Below are 18,726 nucleotides of genomic sequence, written 5' to 3' on the forward strand. Positions count from 1 at the left end.
GCGAAGGCCAGGAAGCGCCTTTCCCCGGAGCCCAGTGGGAGCCTGGCCCTACGACACCTCCACCTCAGACTCTGGCATCCCCAGCAGTCAGAACCAGTCCCTGCTCACACACGCAGACTCTGTTATAGCAGCCCTAGCAAACTAATAGCACCCACTACTTGCGGCGTTTTGTGTGACATTTAGGCTTCTGAATACTAAACAAATACAATTACAAATGAATTTTCCAATCCTTTCCTTCGTCAGTGTTCCACTTCCTCTTGGCAGTTCTGTCTACCTGTTGCATTGCTTGCGTCTACCACTACACACTACAACAGCGGCGCCTGGGCTAACCCCACGTTTCCATCTCGGCAACGACAGCGTGGGGCAATGTGCTCCTTGGAAGCCTCCTCAGAAGTGGTCGCGAATGTGGCATGTTACCCAGTGAGCAGCAGCTGCTCCGAGCTGAGACTCGTGCAGAATGTTTCCTCATTTGAGAGCTGTTTATCTCTGTCACATGTGAATCAGGAAAACACACAGGCTTTAGGTGGCAGTTTCTGAGCAGTATGAGCTGGCACAGAAGTTAGCCACAGACAGCCTTAGCTCCGAGACGACGACACCACGTGGCTGCGATGCCAGTCCCCAGGGAGCACCCTGCTGAGGGGTTACCTCCACATCACCCCCAGGAAGGCTGCTCTATCAGGAACCACCAAGGAACTGCTGGAAACGCTGAGATGACGTAGGGAACCGGCTCCTCCCACTTTCCCCCAAGTGTGTGTCCCCTGATGACGCGGCACTGCTGATGGTGACAGGATGGCGAGCTGGCGCTCTGCTGTGGGAGGAGCTGGGCTGTCTCCTGTCTCCTGCTCAGGCACGTACTGAGTTACAGCCGCATGGACTCCCTTGGTTCTGATTTATCCAGCGGGCTATGATCCATTACTGGTATCGCTTATTTTAAATCTCCCATCACCTCAGGTTTGGACGGTGAGAAGCCCTCATTTTAAAGCACGTCCTTATTTTCTGGCACCAGATGTCCCAGGCTCCTACTTTCCCTGCCCTGGTGCTGACATCAACCCAGGCTCTGAAGATGCCGGGTTTGTTCAGCGAGAAACGGAACGAGGAAGCCTGACCGGCACAGGGGTGCTCACGGCTGTGGGGTGTTGTTGCTCCCAGGACCTCATGGTGGGTAGGGATGGGGCATTTTACACACACACACACACACACACGCACACACGCACGCACACACACGCACACACAACATACACACACGTCACATACCACACACAACTATACATACCTCCTTCCCCCTGCTTGCCCTCCAGTCCTTGATCTCTTTAGTTCCAATCCAATACCACACGGTCCATTCAGCCCCACCCCCATATTTGTAACTCCTTCACCATCAGTGAGAAGCGGTCTCCCTTCTGGGATATTCCTGACAAAAATGCATAATCAGAATCGAATCACAAGGAAATACTAGACACCCCCAAAACAAAAGACAGTCTATAAAAAAATGGCTTATGCCCTTCAAAAACATCAAGGTCAGAAAAGACAAAGAAAGGCCAAGAAACATTTCCAGATGAAAGGAGACTAAACCCACAGGACAACTAAGTGCAACATCTGATCTCGGACTGGGTCCTGGGCCAGGGCAAAGCTAGCACACACTGGACATCTGACACAGTTTTGAACACGGACCGTGGATTAGACAATAGCACTGGATCAGTGTTAAATTTCCTGACTTTCATCTTGTGTGTAGTTACATGAGAACAGCTTATTCACAGGAAATGCACACTGAAGTGTTTAGAAATAGAAGGGCGTGAGATCAGCAGCGTACACTCAAATGGTTCAGGAAAAAAATGTGTACACATGTACACACACGCACACGCACACGCACACATACGTACACACACGCACACGTACACACACACACACACACGCACACATACGTACACACATGTACACACATGCACACGCGCACACATACACACACGTACACACACACGTACACACACGCACACACACGTACACACACGTACACACACGCACACGTACACACACGCGCGTGCACGTACACACACGTACACATACACACACACACACCTGGAGAAGCCAATGAGGCACAGCGATAAGAAGCTGTCGGCCAGGTGAGCCCAGGCCCCACAGCAAGACGAGGTGCATTGTAACAGTCCTCTGCCCTAGGCCCACTCTACTCAAGATGCAAAGTCCCAGGAGACACCAGGAAATGGCCTGAGGTCCCATCCTGCCTCCTGCTGGGCCTGTGCGTTCCAGGAAGCGCCTCCGTCAGCCGCCATGATGGGACGGGAAGTCCTGAGACTCACCTACTTATCCCAACTGCACCCAAAGGAGGAAAGTCAGTTCCCAAACGGAAATCAAAGTGCTGCTAGAAACAGGCAGGTGTGCTGGACAGACAAACAAACTCTGCAGGAATGTTAAAGCCAATCTCTTCTCTCACAGCTAAGAAAGGTTATATAACTCTTAAAGGCCAAAGAGCAAGTTGGAGGCAGAGATGGAACAGAATTAAGGAAAACACTCTATAGCCTGGCCTCCCAAAGTGTGGCCAATGCTCTGACAGCATCACCAGGGAAATGCAGACTCTCAGGCGCCCGCCCAAACTACTGAGTCAGAATCTGCATTTTAACAAGTTCTTGGGGTGATTCACACACAAGGCAGTTTGAGAAGCAGTGCTCTACCTTTGTAGGTCTCAACCTTAAAAAAAAAGAATTTGTGACATACAGTTCTGTGTAGCATTCTTATAATTTTCTTCTGTGTTTTAAAATTGTATCAAAATAAAGAAGCTAAACACCCCCAAAATACAAGGTAAGTGTTTAAACACTTGTGGCTAGATTAGCAGTAGACCTGAAATGAATGAACGAGGGACTGCTCTGGAAAGAAGGAGGCGTCTGAGGTCACACCTGAGACCTGGTGGGGGCTCTACCAACCAGCAGGGGCCCGACAGGCTGCAAAGGTGTGGAGGCCACAAGTGGGTTGATGTGATGGTCCGGAAAGGCCACTATGGCATAAAAATTATTTTGAGCAGAAAGCATTTGAGTTCCTGAAATTTCTTTTCTGCCCAAAAGCAGAGCCTCCCGAAAGAACTCAGTTGTAACTTTCTTCCTGGGAGCGATGAGGGGAGATGGACTCTTCTTATCAGAAATGAGAATTGTGCACACCGTACCTAAACAGACACTGTCACAACACTATCATATCTCACATCTATTCCCCTAAGGGTGCACCTACTTTTCTAAAAAGTCATCTGTTTTCCCACAAGTCCCCCCACTCCATTAAGAGGGTCTCTAAGCCCCAAATTCTAACAGCCCCTTTGAGTCACATTTTTCTGTGAGCTTCCATACATATGTGATCAGTTTAATTTGCATGCCCCAATTACTGAACCTAAGAGGGTAGAGGAAAACTTTTTCCTTCCCCACCGAGATCAGCAAAGGAGAGAAACCACTGAGAGTGTGGGTTAGAGGCCAGAGAGCTGGGCTCCAGACTCTGCCCTCACGCTTCTGCCCAGAAGCGTGGGATTCATGAGCAACGTGAGAAGGAATCTCAGAGCTGCTCAGGAATACAGTGCTGCTCTGGTCTGCGTATTTCATTTCCTCTCTGGAAGATCTGCCCCAGTGAGGCCACTCACTGGAGCTCTGAGTGAATATACTTATTTTACCCACAGCTATTTTATAATCCCTCCAGTAGTCAGCGGTCATTTCTTGGTGGGAACCATGATTATTACAGAAACCACTGAAGACCACGAAGGGTCCAAACACTATCTGTCACTGCCAGAACCAAAGACAGAGGGCAACTCGGCGGTGTTCCTGGTCATAGCTTCCAACAAGCAATCCAACAGTTCCGGGGAGGCCAGTATCCATGTGTGTTTTACCGTGAAGCTGGGGAGACAGCTGGCCACATGGTGGTCCCCACCTGCACGTGGCACCACCCGGAGACCAAAGTTGCTGGGACTTACCACTGATCCCGGGAGAATGAGACCAGGAAGCGGATGCCAGTGGGGAGTGGAGCCATTTACACACAGACCGTGCGCTCCAGTCACGGAATCCGTCCTTCATATAGAGGCTGTTAAACCTGGTTCCAAGTGGTCCTCTGTTGCCCCTGGACTCACACAGCCTGGAAAGCGAGACGTCCTCTTAGGTCTAGCAGGAGTCCTCTCTTCCTTCTCGCAGAGGCTCAGCTCTCTACAAGAAGAAGGAGGAGTTGAGAATTCAGGTGTTCTGATAATGGCGCCATGGAGTCCCTGGCAGAAATAACTCCCTGGATGGCTGCTACCCAGCCCAGATCAAAGCCTTCCCTGACGAGGGGCTCTAGGTGGCAGGAGAGCGTCTGCCCTGGGGGCTTCTGTTCAAAGAGCCCTGAAATGATTTGCACAGGATGCTCTGATGAGGTAGAAAAGAGCCACTTAGCTCCTCTCCATCTGGAAGGCTTCCACGGAGGAAGCCATCGCCCTTGCCCGCAACACGACTGAACTAACACTGCCGTTCCCACGAAGCACTACTGCGTGCCCAGTGCTCACAGCATGTGCTCAACTTCCAAAGCAGCTGGGACTCCAGACGTGTTCAGGCCCATCCACGAGGACCAGGCCACATTGGAGCCACTGTCACAGAGAGGAACGTAGGCCTGGGCCAGATGGCAGGTCATCAAATCAATCATGTAACTGTGGCTGTGCAACTGAACTGAAATGCATCGAATGCTGTGGGAGTGAACTTCGGCGCCTACCTGCTTCTTCATTTCTCATCTCCTGTGGTCACTTCAGAGGCCACGGGAAATGACCCCATTGTGAAGTCAGGGCTACAGGCGGAGCAAGACAGGAAAGAATCGGCAGGGAGGCCTGAGCCCCGCAAGGGGCCTGGCACACAGGCCTGCTTTCCTGCCCCAAGGCCGACGTCACAGCTTGTCTTATTTTTCAGTTGTTCTTCTACACGTGGTAGCAGGAATCTTTTGGACCAATGAGTTAAATAAGACCATTCCCAGTGTATACAGGACCGTGGATTGTCCTGTCTTACACTTATTTAAAATTCACAGGTTATACACTTTTTAAAAAGAAAGCTACTTTTGAGTAAACATTAATCTTGATTTAAGAAGCTGACATTTATTTAATGTCTTCAAACAACTTCCGTGCGATAACAGACGTCACAGCACATAGTTCAGATGTAGAGGGCTGAAACTCTATTCACAAGTGCCCGTGTCTTCCCAATTAGAAGGGATTCCCTCCCCCACTTCATTCCTGTCCTCCCTCCAGAGTGAGCTGTTTCAATGACTTTTCTTTATACCACTTTTGGAAAAAAATTTTAAATCTTTGGTGAACGCTGATCCCAGAAACCCTCCCCCTCCATCTTGTCTCAGGGAGGCAGTGGAGAAGCCCCCTGTGCTCCAGCCGGAGCGACATCTCTGTCCCCACCAGCCTGGCTCCAGAGCCCACCAGGGCCTTCACTGTATTACACAGCCTCAGCTGCTCATTTCTCCTGGAGCGTCACCTGGCCCCACAGCTGACCTTGGGCTCCCTCACCTTCTGCAGCTAAAAAACAGGGAGGATGACACCTACGTTTTAGGGCTGTTATAGGAGGAAATGAGAACCCAGGAAAGCACTCAGCAGCAGCCTGGCACTTAGCAGAGGGTCAGTAAACAGCCGCTGGTGTTATTCTCATGGTAAATTCAGGAGAGGAAGGGACTGCAGGGGACTGCTGTGTCCCATCCCCTGGGTCAGAACCCAGCACACAGCAAGTGCTCAAGAGATGTGGGGAATGAATTTCCACAATTTTTCAAAATCGTTTTTGCTCAAATCTCTATATTTAAAAAATGTTAGTAAAGTTCTGCTCCAAATGAGTGGACTTCTGTTTGGGCTTAAATATACTTCAAGAAACAAGTCTGCGACAATGACTTCAGAGTAAAGGATTTGGTTTAACTTTTACAACGGAAGGCCAGAATGCATCTTCCTGAGTGAACACACTGCTTCTCTCAGCTTGTCTGGAAATAGTCTCCTGCCATCTAAGGAATCCATCAATCAACCTCAATTCAATTCTGGCAAAACCTGAAACAACAGCAAAAATCCAGAAGGCACTGGAAAATCAGTATGAAAGAAAACTCGATTTTCTTTTAAAACAGTGTGGGCTCTTCTGCCTGTGAAACAGGTGAGAGCAAGTGCTATAAATTCTCAAAGTACAATTAAGACGTGCACAGATCGTGATTTTACACGTGGGATGTTCGGAGCTCAGTGTAATGAGGCCTCCCCCTGCAAAGCCAGGCCGTGCTTTGGAAACCATCCCGTGAGAGCTGGTGCAGACCTCTGAGGTCCTCAGGGAGGACTCCGTGCCTCGCGTGAGCCCACGGCCACCCTGGGAGAGGCAGCGTGCTCACTTCTGGGCAGAACAATGAGGTCAGTGGCTGGCCCCTGGCAAGCGGACGCTGCGGGGACAATTCAGGTTCGTCCAGTTTCCCTCTGTCCCCTCCTCCCGCCCACCCCCACCACACACGGCAGCAGAACTGGATCAAATCACGTGGTTTAAACCTTGTTCGGGGCACACAGCCCAAGTACATAAGAAGATATACTTTTTTTTTTTTAAATGTCTGTTAATAGGCGCCCCTGGAACCTACAAGGAAAAGCGTCAGAATATCGGGTTTCATTCTACTGTCAGAGAGGCGACTTGGGAACCAGCCCTTCAGAGCATCTCTAAGAAAACCTTCCGCCACAGCCCAACCTAGTCACCCATGACAGAATGACCCGAGGGAAATATGCACTCTCGAGCCCCACCCTCCAACTCCACACAGGGTGATCTGTGCAGCCTAGAAAGTTCCGCATACTCTTCAGAGACAAAAATAATGAGACTCAAAAGTAAGTAATGGCCAGAGTATTACTGAAAGGGCCTTTCCACAACTAAGCACAACTAAGCATTTGTTGTAAATAATCAAAGCAGCCCCAGGCATATTTTAAATCATCTACTTAAAGACCAAGTTTTAAAAGTGGATCTTATTTCAAGGCAAAGGTGGGTGGGAAATGCATGTCTTCTGAGAAAGAGGAAACAACTTCCTTTCCAGGAAACAAACACACCCGCTTTCTATGGCTAGTGCTTTGAAGGCTCTATTCAATATTTAGGATGCATGCCAGTGGCCACTCTCTCTTCCCCTCGGCTTCAATACGAAAGGGAGTCCTCCCTCCGCACCACCAACAATCAGGACCTCAGAGGCGTCTGCACCAACCAGCACCTGCCAATGCAGTTCCAACACACTGTGGGGGAAACTCGGGGGCTGGAGGCCAGGACTTCAAGCTTGATCTCAGAGGAGGTTAACGCCAGAGCCCCGGGCGGGGGGTGAGGGCGGGCCGGGCAGGAATCTAAGCTAGTTTCCCACGTTTTCAAACCACCTCACACAATTTAAGTTCAAGGGCAGGCGGGCACTTTCCAGGCAGTGAGCTCTGGGAGACTGAAGGAAAGATTGCCTTAGGATTCCACCTTTAGAAATTCAAACCTGGGGGTGGGGTAAGGGGCTCTCCAGTGCACTCCATTCAAATGCAAATCCTGATGGTTCACCCGGTCACCAGCATAAGCAGCAAGAGGCTGGGAGGGCAGGATGATGGCAGCTAGAGGTAAAACGAGCCCAAAGGTGGTGGCCGGCGACTGGTGGACTTTCCTGGGCTTTAAGACCTACAAATACAGAAGGTCACAGGCATCGCTCGCGTTGGCTAGGAGGCTCAAGGGCTCCGGGAACCAGCTGCTCAACAGACAAACAACCCGAAGGCCCAGGGTGCTGACGTGCCAGCCTCCCGGGTGGCTTTTTGTGCTGGCTCCTCCCCAGCGACTGATCCGCGGAGGAGGAGGACCCGGCGGGCATGCCCACAGCCACATCACGCGGCGGACAGTGCGCGGGTCTCCTCCTGCGGGATCCCTAGACCCCCGGCTGTCACGGCCGGTGGGGTGGGTGGGGAGGGGACCTGGCAGGACAGCTCAGCTCGTCCCTGCCCGGGCTCCAGTGGGCGCTGCCAGCCCAGCCCCGCTCCCCTGCCTCCACTTCCTGGGAATGCCGTGCCACCCGGTGCCGGACGCCGGCAGGGGCGTCCGCTACTGCTCTAGACCCTTCATTCGGAAGACTTCCCTAAAGCTGGGAGAGCTCGACACCGCCTGGCCCCGGCCAAAGACAAAAACAAAGACGGGCGGAGGGGGAGCAGCGCGCAGGGACCCGGCCCGGACGGGCACTGTACCCTCCAGCACGGGCAGCGGGCGCCCCCGCCTGTCGCTCACGGTGGCAGGTGCCGCGAGGCTGCGCCAGCAGAGTCCGGATTCCCCACAGGTGCGGGCGGTGGGGAGGGGTCCTTGTGACACTTCCCAGCGCCAGTCCCCGTCCCCGCGTCTCACCTGTGCCGCCCAGGCCCACGCAACGCAGCCTGGCCGGGTGGCCGGGCCTCCGTGGGCTCTTCCTGCTCTCGACTTCCTGGGGCGGCGCGGAGGCCCCGCGGCCCTTTCACTTTCCTGTGGCCGCGGGGCGCCCGGCGGGCGGCTCGGCCCCTCCCCTTCCCGCTCCTCCGCTCCCCGGTTCTCCCGCAGGCCCCGGAGCGCGCCAGGGTCCCAAACGGCCATGGGGGCGCCCCCGCGCGGAGTGGCGCCGCCTGCCCGCCTGCCTGCCAGCTGTTGAGGCCGCGGTCATTGGTCCGCTCAGGATTCTTCGCGGCCATCCTGTGCCTTGCACCTGCCGCCCAGCGGGCGCACGGCATTTACTGATACGTTCTCCACAGGCCACGCCCGAGCTCCCCACGGGCCCTTTGTCCTCGAGGTAGGTCTTACCAACAGGAACAAAGCCAGGCGTCCCCCAGGAAGGACCAGTGCTAAAGAGGGCCTGCCTGCTTCGGCCACCCACCTCCCTTCCTACCGCCCCATCTCCAGGGTGAGAATCACGAAACTAGCATTCTGTTCAGTGACAATGGGGACCACGAGGCTACGTTGAACCATCTTTTATCACACCTGTGTGCACGCGTGACACACGCAGCTCACACGGCTGTGCTGGGGAAGCCCAGCCTGGCCCCGTCACTTGGCCCAGTCACCCAGCATCGCTGGTGCCCTCACAGACAGTTCCCATGTCACCAGGAACAATCGCTCTCTGAATCCCATGCTCACTTCTGGCCCAAATTTGACCTCGGGCAGCCTGGGAGAAAGGCCCGAATTGAGACCGGCCTAGGAGAACCTGCAGAACCCTCATAGTAGACACACGGCATCCAAACTCAAGCCAGGAGCCCAGCCCCCAGGAGAGCACCTTTCAAGAAAAGCCAAACGAAGCAGAAAGTACATTTGACAAATGAAATTCCAGAAGGAAGGCTGCCCCTAGTTTAAACAATTCTTAAGGCTAAAACCAATCCAAGGCCAGGCCATAGATGCCCAGAAATGTCTGTGTGGACAGTGACCTGGGCCTCTGGCGGGCACCACGCCCTACGCTGCCCAGCACTCCCCTCACGCCAGCCTGGGAAGGCTGCCCCCTCCCTGCCAGGCCCTACAGTTTGCCCCGGGGGCTGTTGTGTTTCCAGAACACCTTGGCATCTTTTTCCGTTTGCTGAATTGGGTTGCATCAAGTACACCTCTCAGGCTTTCGAGAAGTGTTCTCCATGCAGAAAGGTAAGCTGCCAGCCTCACTGTGGCCCTAATGTGCAGCCACAGGACACCTGCGGGGTCCCCTCATCCTGCAAGGGAGCTGGTCCAGGCCTCTGGGCTTCTCTCCCTTTGGGGTGGTCTCTTTCTGCCGACCTCCTGTCTGCCGGTTCCTTCTCCTCCCTTTCCTAACACTCCATTCCTGGTGAGCCCCAAACCAGTCCAGTCGGCCCCCAGCCCCCTCCTTTGGGGCCCTGCAGAAACTGCTCAGGGCTCCTCTCTCACTAACCTGGGGCATCAGCCTCCCCAGTTCCAAGCTCTCCCTCATGCAACCCACTCTCTGGCTGTCTCACACCGCCCTTCTAAAGGCCTAACCCACCCGTGCGTCTTTCTGCCCATGGCTGCTGGTTTCCAAGATGCGTGCTTTCTCCTACATTGGTATTTCTGCCTTGGTCCTCCTGACCCCAGCCTGGCATAGTGAGCTCAAACTTGGGGGCCCAGGTCAAATATTTCCCTGTTCTCTCAGGCAGTCTTCACTGCATTTTTGGGGCGCGGCAGACACCTCCGGATCCTGACATATCACAATGAGTTAGGACTAGTTATCTCTAAACCCATCTCCTGGCCCCTAGACATGGGTTGGAGGCCTTCTCGAGGTCATGACCACTCCGAGGGCACTGATCCACGTTTGCAAACTGCATGAATGGATGTGGTGTGACAGTACAGGGTATCCCAACATTTTTCACGGAGAAAATGATAATCTTTGTATGGCACCCTAGGGAAAACCAGAAGGGACTTATCATATTTGCTTAAAAATATTAATCTTTTATAAAATGTTAATTTTATATTAATCTCTTATATGATTGTAAGAAACATTTAAAATGTGTTGGAGGAGCTAGTAAATCTGTGTAAAACTCCCAAATAAAACAGCTCACATTCTGAAGTGAAAAACTGATTGCTCTGATGAACACATCAAGTTTTGTGCTTGAAACGATAGCACACAAGTTCAGGCCAGAGAGGGCAACTGGGACGCCAAGATTGAGACACTTTGTTCCTGCAACTAATGATAACTTTAAAGCCATTTTTCATAATCACACAAATTTTACAACAGTTGAAATGATATTTAAAGAATCTAACAAGCCTTCCTTTTCTTTCACTGACATGTAAGATTGAAATTTCTTGTGAGAGTCAAATGCATTTCCAATCCAGCTAAACTTCACATCCAGTACTTTAAATCACGACCAAGCATGCCAGGCCCAGGGAGGTGTGTCCTTGGGCTGCCGCTGACTCAGATCCGGCCAGGGCTCCAGAGAGATGAGGCCAGATGCCCAGACTCGCACTGCCTGGGCGGGACCCTGCTTCAACACCAAACTTCCATGCTGGCTTTGGATTTGTTTTGATTTTATTTCAGTAAGAGAGGAACAGCTGAAATCAGAGGCACGCACACTCTTATCCAACAAATATTCATTGGGTGCCTCTAGAGGCCAGCCCTATGCCAGCCTGGATGCCTTGCGGAGTCAACAAGGGACCTTGCCTTTGCAGAGTTCACAGTGCAAGACGCAGGTGGCAGGAATAGGTGGTCCACTCAAATGGAAACTGATGTGAAGGTCAGGAAGGGGCTATATTCATTTCCTAGGGCTGCTCTCTCAAAGGCCTTCAAACCAGGTGGCTTAAAACACTGGCAATTGACGGGTCAGGAGGCCAGAAACCTGAGCTCAAGAAGCTGGCCGGCCCCGCTCCCTCCGATGGCCCCGGGAACAACCCGCTACAGTCTTCCCTTAGCTACTGGTGTTGCTGGCAATCCTGATGCTCGTTGGCTTGTCGGTGCATCGCTCCAATCCGCCTGTCCTCACGTGGCCTTCTTCCTGTGTCTTCACATCGTCTTCCATCGGTGTGTCTCCAGCCATGTCTCCCCCTCATGAGACACAGTCACAGTGGACTTGGGGTACACTCTACTCCAAAAGCCTTCAACTTCACTAATTACATCTGCAACTAACTACCCTATTTCCAAAGACGATCACATTCTCAAGTTCCGGGAAAGAAATGGATTTTTTTGTTTTCTTTTGGGGGGCGGGGCACTATTTAACCCAATAAAGGGCCACTGCGTAAGTTTTAGCAGGGTGCAGGGAAATTAACAAAAGTGCACTCCAGGCTGGCAACACCAGGAAGTTGTTAAGTCATTAGCACCCTAAGCCTCAGGCTGCAGAGGGCACTGCTAGACAGAAGGGGCTTTGGTAGGAATGCAGCTGCCTTCACATTACAGCCCAGCAGGGAAGGGGTGCAGGTAAACAACCCCACCTCTCCTCCTGCCCTCCCCTGACCCAACCCAAGACAGGTGGAGGCCCAGGGGCCACACTGTGGCCCCAGGAGGCACTAGGACAGGTGTGGCCCTCCCCGTAAGTGAAGACCGCAGACAGGTAGCCAGCAAGCCCAGCACTGTGTTACATGTTACAACAGAAGACACACGGGGTGCAAGAGAGGGTCACCTGACCCAGGCTAGCTGGTCATGGCAAGTGACATCTCAGGAGCATACGAGGAACTGGCCAAGGGCACAGAAGGGAGGGGACACAGCATGTTGTCACAACAGAAGCCGAAGGCCAGATTGGGTGTCAGAGATGGTGCAGGTAATGAGAGGGCGCAGAGGGGATGAGGGGAGGACAATACAGCCCGAGATTTCGGCCATGGGGAGCACCGACTGGAGACAGGTCTAGGAGGTGAGAGAAAGGAGGCAAGGGAGAGGGAGGAGCCAGGACGACCCCCAGGCGCCCGGCTTGGGTAGCTAAGTGGATGGGGGCGTCTTCATGGAGAGAGGGAACACGCAAAGGCCAACCAGACTGGGGGGTGGGCTGAGGCGAGGACTTTACTTGCTCTTGTTGAGTGTGGGGTTCCTGGGGGGCCTCTCAGTGGAGCTGTTGACTGGGGCTGGATGTGTGGTCTGGAGTCTGAAAGAATCCTAGGCCGGCGAGCGAGGCCTGCTATGGACAGCAATTGACAGCCAGGGAGTAGAAAGCTTGCCTGGGCAGGAGACTAGACTGAACCCCAGAGTGCTAACATTTCAGGGCCAGGCAGGGAGGAGGGGCTGGAAGCCAGGGATGGATTGGTGGGAAAAGCCAGGAGAATGTGTTGTCCCAGAAGCCCAAGGAAAGCAGTGTTTCCAGAAGGGGAGAGAGCGGTCCACAGAATCAGATGCTGCGAAGATGTCAGTGTTTGCTGGCTTCACCCAGAAGCTCATGGCTGACACTTCCATGCGGGTGGGGTGGGCGGGCAGACTGCTGTGGGTGAGGATTGAGTAGGGAGTGAGGAAGACGAGGCAGCACGGAGCAGAGCACCATTTCAGGAAGGGAAGAGACAGCAGGGCCCAAAGCTGGAGAGGGTCTTGGGAAGGAGAAGGGTATTTGTAAAACACGGGCATTTTCAAGCCTATGCAGCAGGTGAGAGAACGCTGCAGTGAAACGCATGTACCCATAACCCAGCTGCATCAATTATCAACACACGGCTGATTTTGTTTCCTCTGTTTTGACTTCACTTCCTGCCCCAGGATCATTTGGCAGCACATGACAGACATAGTATCTCTTCTGTAAAGTTTTATCTGTATCTGTAAAAGATATGGTTTTAAACACAACCACAAAACCATCGTCATGGCTGTGCCAAACCAGAACAATTCCACAACAGCATCAAGTGTCCAGCCTGTGTCCTCACTTCCCTGACTGTCCTATAAGTGTTCTGGCTCTTGGTTTTGTTTGTTTTAAACGGGGATCCAGACAGTCCACAGGTGTGTTGTTTGACATGTCTCCTCATCTGGAAACTTCCCGGCCTGTCTCTCTCTGCCCCAGCTGCTGGTTGCCGTTGTTGTTATGGAGGCAGGTCACTTGTCTGTTTTCTACACGCTGCCTTGTGCAGACTCCGCCTTCATGCTGTGGTCTAAACGTTCTTTTGCCCCCAGCACTTCCTGAAGTTGGCAGTGAGGTGTAGAGACCTGATCAGATTTGGTAGGTTCGAGGCAGGCACACAGCGTCTGGGCATCTCGTCCTGCGGTCTGAGTGTTCCTTCTCTAAGTTCACTGATTCTTTAGAAGTCAGAACTCACAGAAGGGAAATTGTGGTGGCCTAATTCCACTCTCCCGTCTTTACCAGCGTACTTCTGTAACAAGAAACTTCCCTTTGTCATGTATCTAGTTTACTCTGAGGTAGTTTGTACAGGAAAGGCAGGATAAATTCGGAATAATGCCTTCCTTTGTCACTTTTCGAAATGAGTTGGTTTTCTAGTATTCTTCAAAAGTCATCAGTGTGTTTTGCTACATGCACTGGGGACTGAGTCACAGCTGGTGGGTGGTGACCCACTGAGTACGCTTCTTACTGAATCTCATTTGCCTGCCTTTGGCCAGTGGGAGCCTCTTCTCAGGGTCTGGAGTCCTTCTGACACGACCCTGGCACCTTTGAGTGTCACTGCTTTCTAGTGTGACAAGCTATTCTGAGCTCATCTCACCCAGTTCCTGCCCCAGACCTGGAAGCAGCCGTCTTTCCTAGGAGGCCAGGTCCTGAAGAAGCAGGAGAGGACAGGAGTTGGTACGTACAGGAGAGAGGCTCTCACTCAAGGACACATGTCCCTTCACAGGCAGAAAGACAAGGGATCCAAAGCGTGTGTGGAGAAACGAGCTGAGGATGGAGAAGGGACAGTGCTTAGGCAGAGGCATTTTAGAGGCGGAAGGCCCCAGGTGAGAGCTCTCATCTGTGTTCTCGTTGTCACAGAAGGTGAAGACTGTCGCTGAAAGTGAAGAGGGAGGAAGTGACCTCTGGTGTTTGCGGAAATCTGGAGGAATGAGGGTAACCACTGGGAACCCTAACGAGAGGACAGCAGCTGTTGCCAGGCGATGAGCTGGAAGGAAACGAGTGAATTTCTATTGGCGCCGATCTGTGTGACGGTGTGTGTGTCTGGGAGCCCAAGTGGGTGCTGGACAAACGGGTGGGCAGAACCCACCGGAAGGGAGGCTTTGCCATCCGCCCAACTTGCAGTGAAGACTCACTCCTTTTCCCTGCTCTTAAGCAAGAGGCAATGTGACACCTACTGGAAAGCTTGGTCATTCATGTGAGAGAAGCTCTAAGAGCTAGAACCTTCTATGTGCAAAAGAAGCCCTGTGCTAGGAGCCAGGGTTGTGATGAGAAATGAGTTTTGAAAAGGACGTCTGTGCAGGAGCTCGGCCTCTCCGGGGAAACCGCGAGGTGTGGCGAAGAGGCCGTCCAGGAGAGGACAGAAGCTCCAGCCGGGCCAAGGTGGGCGCAAGGGTAGGCCCTGCCTATCGGGAGCTTGGAGGACCGTGGGCCTCAGAGCCCGAGAAAATGCCTCAAGCTTGGAAAGCACAAACGCATCACCCATTATTTGAGAGATAAGGAAAGGTGAAATCAGAACCTGTTTGCTTAATGTGGATAATTTTCTCCACGGATAGAAAAGCAAGAGTTGCAGCAGTGTGGGCGCTAACCGCTGAGCCGGGAGAGCTCTGTTCAATGCTGCTGGTAACAACAGAATGAAGAGCATCCCGCTGTGAAGCGTGGCCCACGTTCCAGGCAGACCGGAGTCCATGTGCCAGGGAGCTGGGGCCCCATCGATTGTGAGGCGTGGGCCTGCCGGGTCCTGCGCAAGCCCAGAGAGGAGCTGTCCAGGCCTGCTGGCTCCTCAGGCTGCACCAGCCTGACTGGCTCATGTATGGGAGCTCCGTCTCCCCCAAGGGCTCCCCTCCTGGGTGGGGAAGGGAAGGGCCCAGGCAGGTGCCTTGAACACAGTTAGAGAGGGTTAGAGAGTCTCCCTGGCTACATCAGCTGGTCCCACTGGGTCAGGAGTGGGAGGGGGTGTCAGAGAGCTAGGGCTCATCTCCACAACAAGAGGTCTGAACCCACCAAAAAGTCAGCGTGCTCAGTCTTTAGAAATAGGGAGGGGCGCCCGGGTGGGGGTTGGGGGGAGGCCAAGAGTGGAAGGCAGTGGCCTCTGGGCTGCAGGATGAGGAACGAAGGGACAGAACTGTGTCTTTCAGTACTGTTTGATTTTAAACTACCAGTGTGCATTGTCAAATAAAATAAAAATTAATGTAAAAAAAGAGAAGGCTATGCTTAGCTTAGGCAATGGCTTGTTGGTGGTAGGATTGTCGACCCTGCGATACCTGAGTTTGGGACACATTTCCAAGTGTCCTGAAATCATATGGAGGAAACGGCTCATTTACACGGGTGGGCTTGGCCAACTGCCTGCAGAAGACAGGGTGAGCCAATGTCCTTGCTCTGGATCCTTGACCCTGATCCTAGAAGAGATGTTTCTTCCCTTTCCTGTGTACATGGGTAAGGCGTATGGTCCCTGAGACGGCCCCCCTCCCAGTGCCTTTGCAGGGAACTGGAGCCAATTGGCTGTGGGCTGCTGGAGGGGCTGGCACTGAACTGGGACTTACATCCCCGCCAGGCAAGCTCCCCTCCGGGCTCATGTGCTGCCTGAGTCCGTCTGCTGTACATGCCCCTTCATTTTCAGCCTCCAGGTAGTTATCGGGTCAGGAACGTGGAAATAGAAGCTGACCCATCACCCAAGGAGTCACTCCCTCAGTGGAGCTTGGCAGATGAATGTGGTAAGCATGACGGGAAGTTTTACAAGGTTTTCTGCAAGGCTCAACACTCTCCAGCCCAGGCGTGGTTTGGTCAAGTATATGGCTTATGTTGAGGGGCTGTACTTAAGGCTCCCTCTGGGCCTGTATTTGATGATTTCTGAAGACGAGGTACTTTTATTAGGAACAATATGCGGACTAATAAGCCTGGTGGGTGGTAACAGCCACTGCTCATGTTCTCGCACCAAACCTAGTGGTCTGCTTACTATGGTGCCCATCTTTTCTCAGCCAGCATGGAGTCTGGGCAGGTCTGGCCTCGCATGGTGAGGCTCTTTGCCCAAGCAGCAGAATCCACCATACTCACCAGGGGGCGGACAGTGCACGAAGCCACTGCCCCCTAATGACCTCAGCACTCACTGTGGCCACAGGTAGGCTGGGCCCAGGACTCTGCCAAGTAGCTATGTTTTCTAGTTCACTAACTGTTTAACTTCTGTGGTTGAAACCATTTGTTTTCGGTCCTTTCTAAAAATAGACTTGTGTAACTCAGTAATAGATGTGATTTATTGGCTATGGCATTTTTTCTTTACTGTCCCTTAAAGTCACCTTTTTCAACACCAGTCACGAGTCCACAGTGCACAGCGGTCTAGGAGAAAAGGTTGGGATCTGGAATCTGAAGACGTGGGTTCAAATCCTGATTCCACACTTACTGGTGGGGGACCCTGGGATGTCACTTTACTCTCCTGAGCACTGGTTTCCCCACTGTGCCTCCCTGGGACTGACGTGAGGGTGAAAGAGGTAATGCGTTAGGATGTGGCCTCTACGAGGGCAGAGAGTTCTACCTGCTTTGCGCACTGGTGAGCCCATATCATCTGGAATCAAGCTGGCACGTTGCAGGTGCTCAATAAGTCTGTGCTGTCGAGTGACGGGTCACAAACGTCCTTCAGACTGTGAGTCAGTGCACAGAGGCTGGGGCTACTCTAATCCCTGGGAAGCGCAGCAAGTTATTCCGATCATGTGATGATTCTCGGACATGTCGGGAGCTGGGCTAAGAGAGCCTTTTCGTCAGCTTATCTTGTTGATTTGCCGTTTCCTTCTAAAAACGGAGTTTGACTCCCTGCCCCCTCATCTCTAATCTAAATCCTGTTAAGGTTTGGTTAGGTGGCAGGAAGTTAATAGAGGTTTTTAAACCAAATATGCCTATAAAATCTGAGCTATCTGCAGCTGACAAACTATCATCTGACTGTACTAAGGGAACTAATCAAAGGAATGAACTGGTGAAGTGAGATTATTTTCACCAAACTGACCTTGCTTATAAATGTCTATTTTCACATTTCCATTCTCGTTCAATGGGGGCACTTTAAGGGTCCCTGCACGGAGACCCTGTACCCAGTGCGACAGATAATGGCACTACGCTGATGAGTTCTGGCATTGCCTGGAGGGGGTTGCCAGGGGCCTGGCCTGGCCCAAAGCAGATCCCAGCCTGGTTCTTTTCCATGCCAGGTCTCAGGGCTCAGATGGCGCAGGTGCCAGTCCCAGGAAAGCTAACACTACCAGCCTGGTTTAAAATTTCCTGGCTGTCAGGAAGGAGGGAGGGAAACGATTCACTTAGCTCTCCTGCCAGCTGCAGTTGGTCCACAACCACTAAGGGCTTGTCCTAGCAGCTCGAGCCTCCTGGGGAGGACAGAAAGACGGCAAACAAGAGGCATGTCGGAGCCATAAGAGGAGGGGCCAGAGCTGGGGAAGGGCTTCAGGTGGGCCTCCCAGAGTACCGCTGAATGAGGTACCCAGAAAAGACAGCTGAAACAGCGTTTTCTTAATAACATACTGGAGTAGAATATCCTTAAGTAATGCGCCCCCCCCCCCAATCTGTATTAAACATTTCCATTCACTCTTTTATCGAACCTTGATTAGAGTCAAGATAATTCTGGTATATCTTTAAGGTAAAACACTATTCAGTCTTTTAAAACACTTTTGAAGAAGTTTTCACATGTTTACCACATAATGAAGGGTATGTGGTCGTGGCAAGTGACAAATAAAACCAAGTACAAGTCCATATGCATTTGAAAAGCCTAGAAGGGTTCACACCAAAATGCCAGCATCGGCTGTGTCTGGAGGTGAGGTGACAGGGCTTCACTTTCTTCTTTCTACTTTATTGCATTTTCCTAACTTGCCAAGGGCATTTAGTAATTTCAGTACTGTGAGCCTCACTAAGTGTCAGGCTCTGTGCAAGACTGTGGGGGCCAAAGCCCTGGGGGCGCTTAGGGAGGTTAACCTGGAAACACAAGTCACAAATGCGCAAGGAGTGCGACAGAAGTACAACCAGAGGGATGGTAAGAAGGGGCCCGAAGCAGTTAGGACAGGTGTCCCGGGGAAGGTATCAGAGTTGAAGACTTGCTCAGCAGGGAGAAAAACAGGGGAACCACGTACACAGGGAGATGAGGGTGCCCTGAGGGGAAAGGATCTAAGTAACTAGTAGTGAATGTAGATGAAGAATAAACCTGGGTGGGGGGCGAGGGTGGGGAAAGGCCCTTATGCTCCAAATAATCAAGGAAATACAAAGTAAAGGCAGCAGGAGACGCTGCT

The 18,726-nt window shown here is 52.4% G+C and overlaps 1 protein-coding gene across 3 annotated transcripts in view; it reads right to left on the bottom strand.

Annotated features, from left to right (window-relative positions):
- SLC37A1 (solute carrier family 37 member 1) overlaps positions 1–18,726 on the bottom strand; it is a 69,163-nt gene that overhangs the window by 42,924 nt on the left and 7,513 nt on the right. The window contains exons 1-3 of one of the 3 annotated variants that reach the window (XM_019745666.2): positions 8,349–8,575; positions 7,465–7,640; positions 3,956–4,181 (exon numbers count right to left, since the gene is read on the bottom strand). In XM_019745666.2, the coding sequence (XP_019601225.1) occupies positions 3,956–4,011 (56 nt within the window). In that variant the 5' untranslated portion in view covers positions 4,012–4,181; positions 7,465–7,640; positions 8,349–8,575. Of the gene's footprint in view, positions 1–3,955; positions 4,182–7,464; positions 7,641–8,348; positions 8,587–18,726 lie in introns of those variants that run through there. The other 2 variants (XM_019745668.2, XM_074324860.1) reach the window with 2 other exon arrangements.

Source organism: Rhinolophus sinicus, linkage group LG01, assembly GCF_036562045.2.
Source record: "Rhinolophus sinicus isolate RSC01 linkage group LG01, ASM3656204v1, whole genome shotgun sequence".
Lineage (NCBI taxonomy): Eukaryota > Metazoa > Chordata > Mammalia > Chiroptera > Rhinolophidae > Rhinolophus > Rhinolophus sinicus.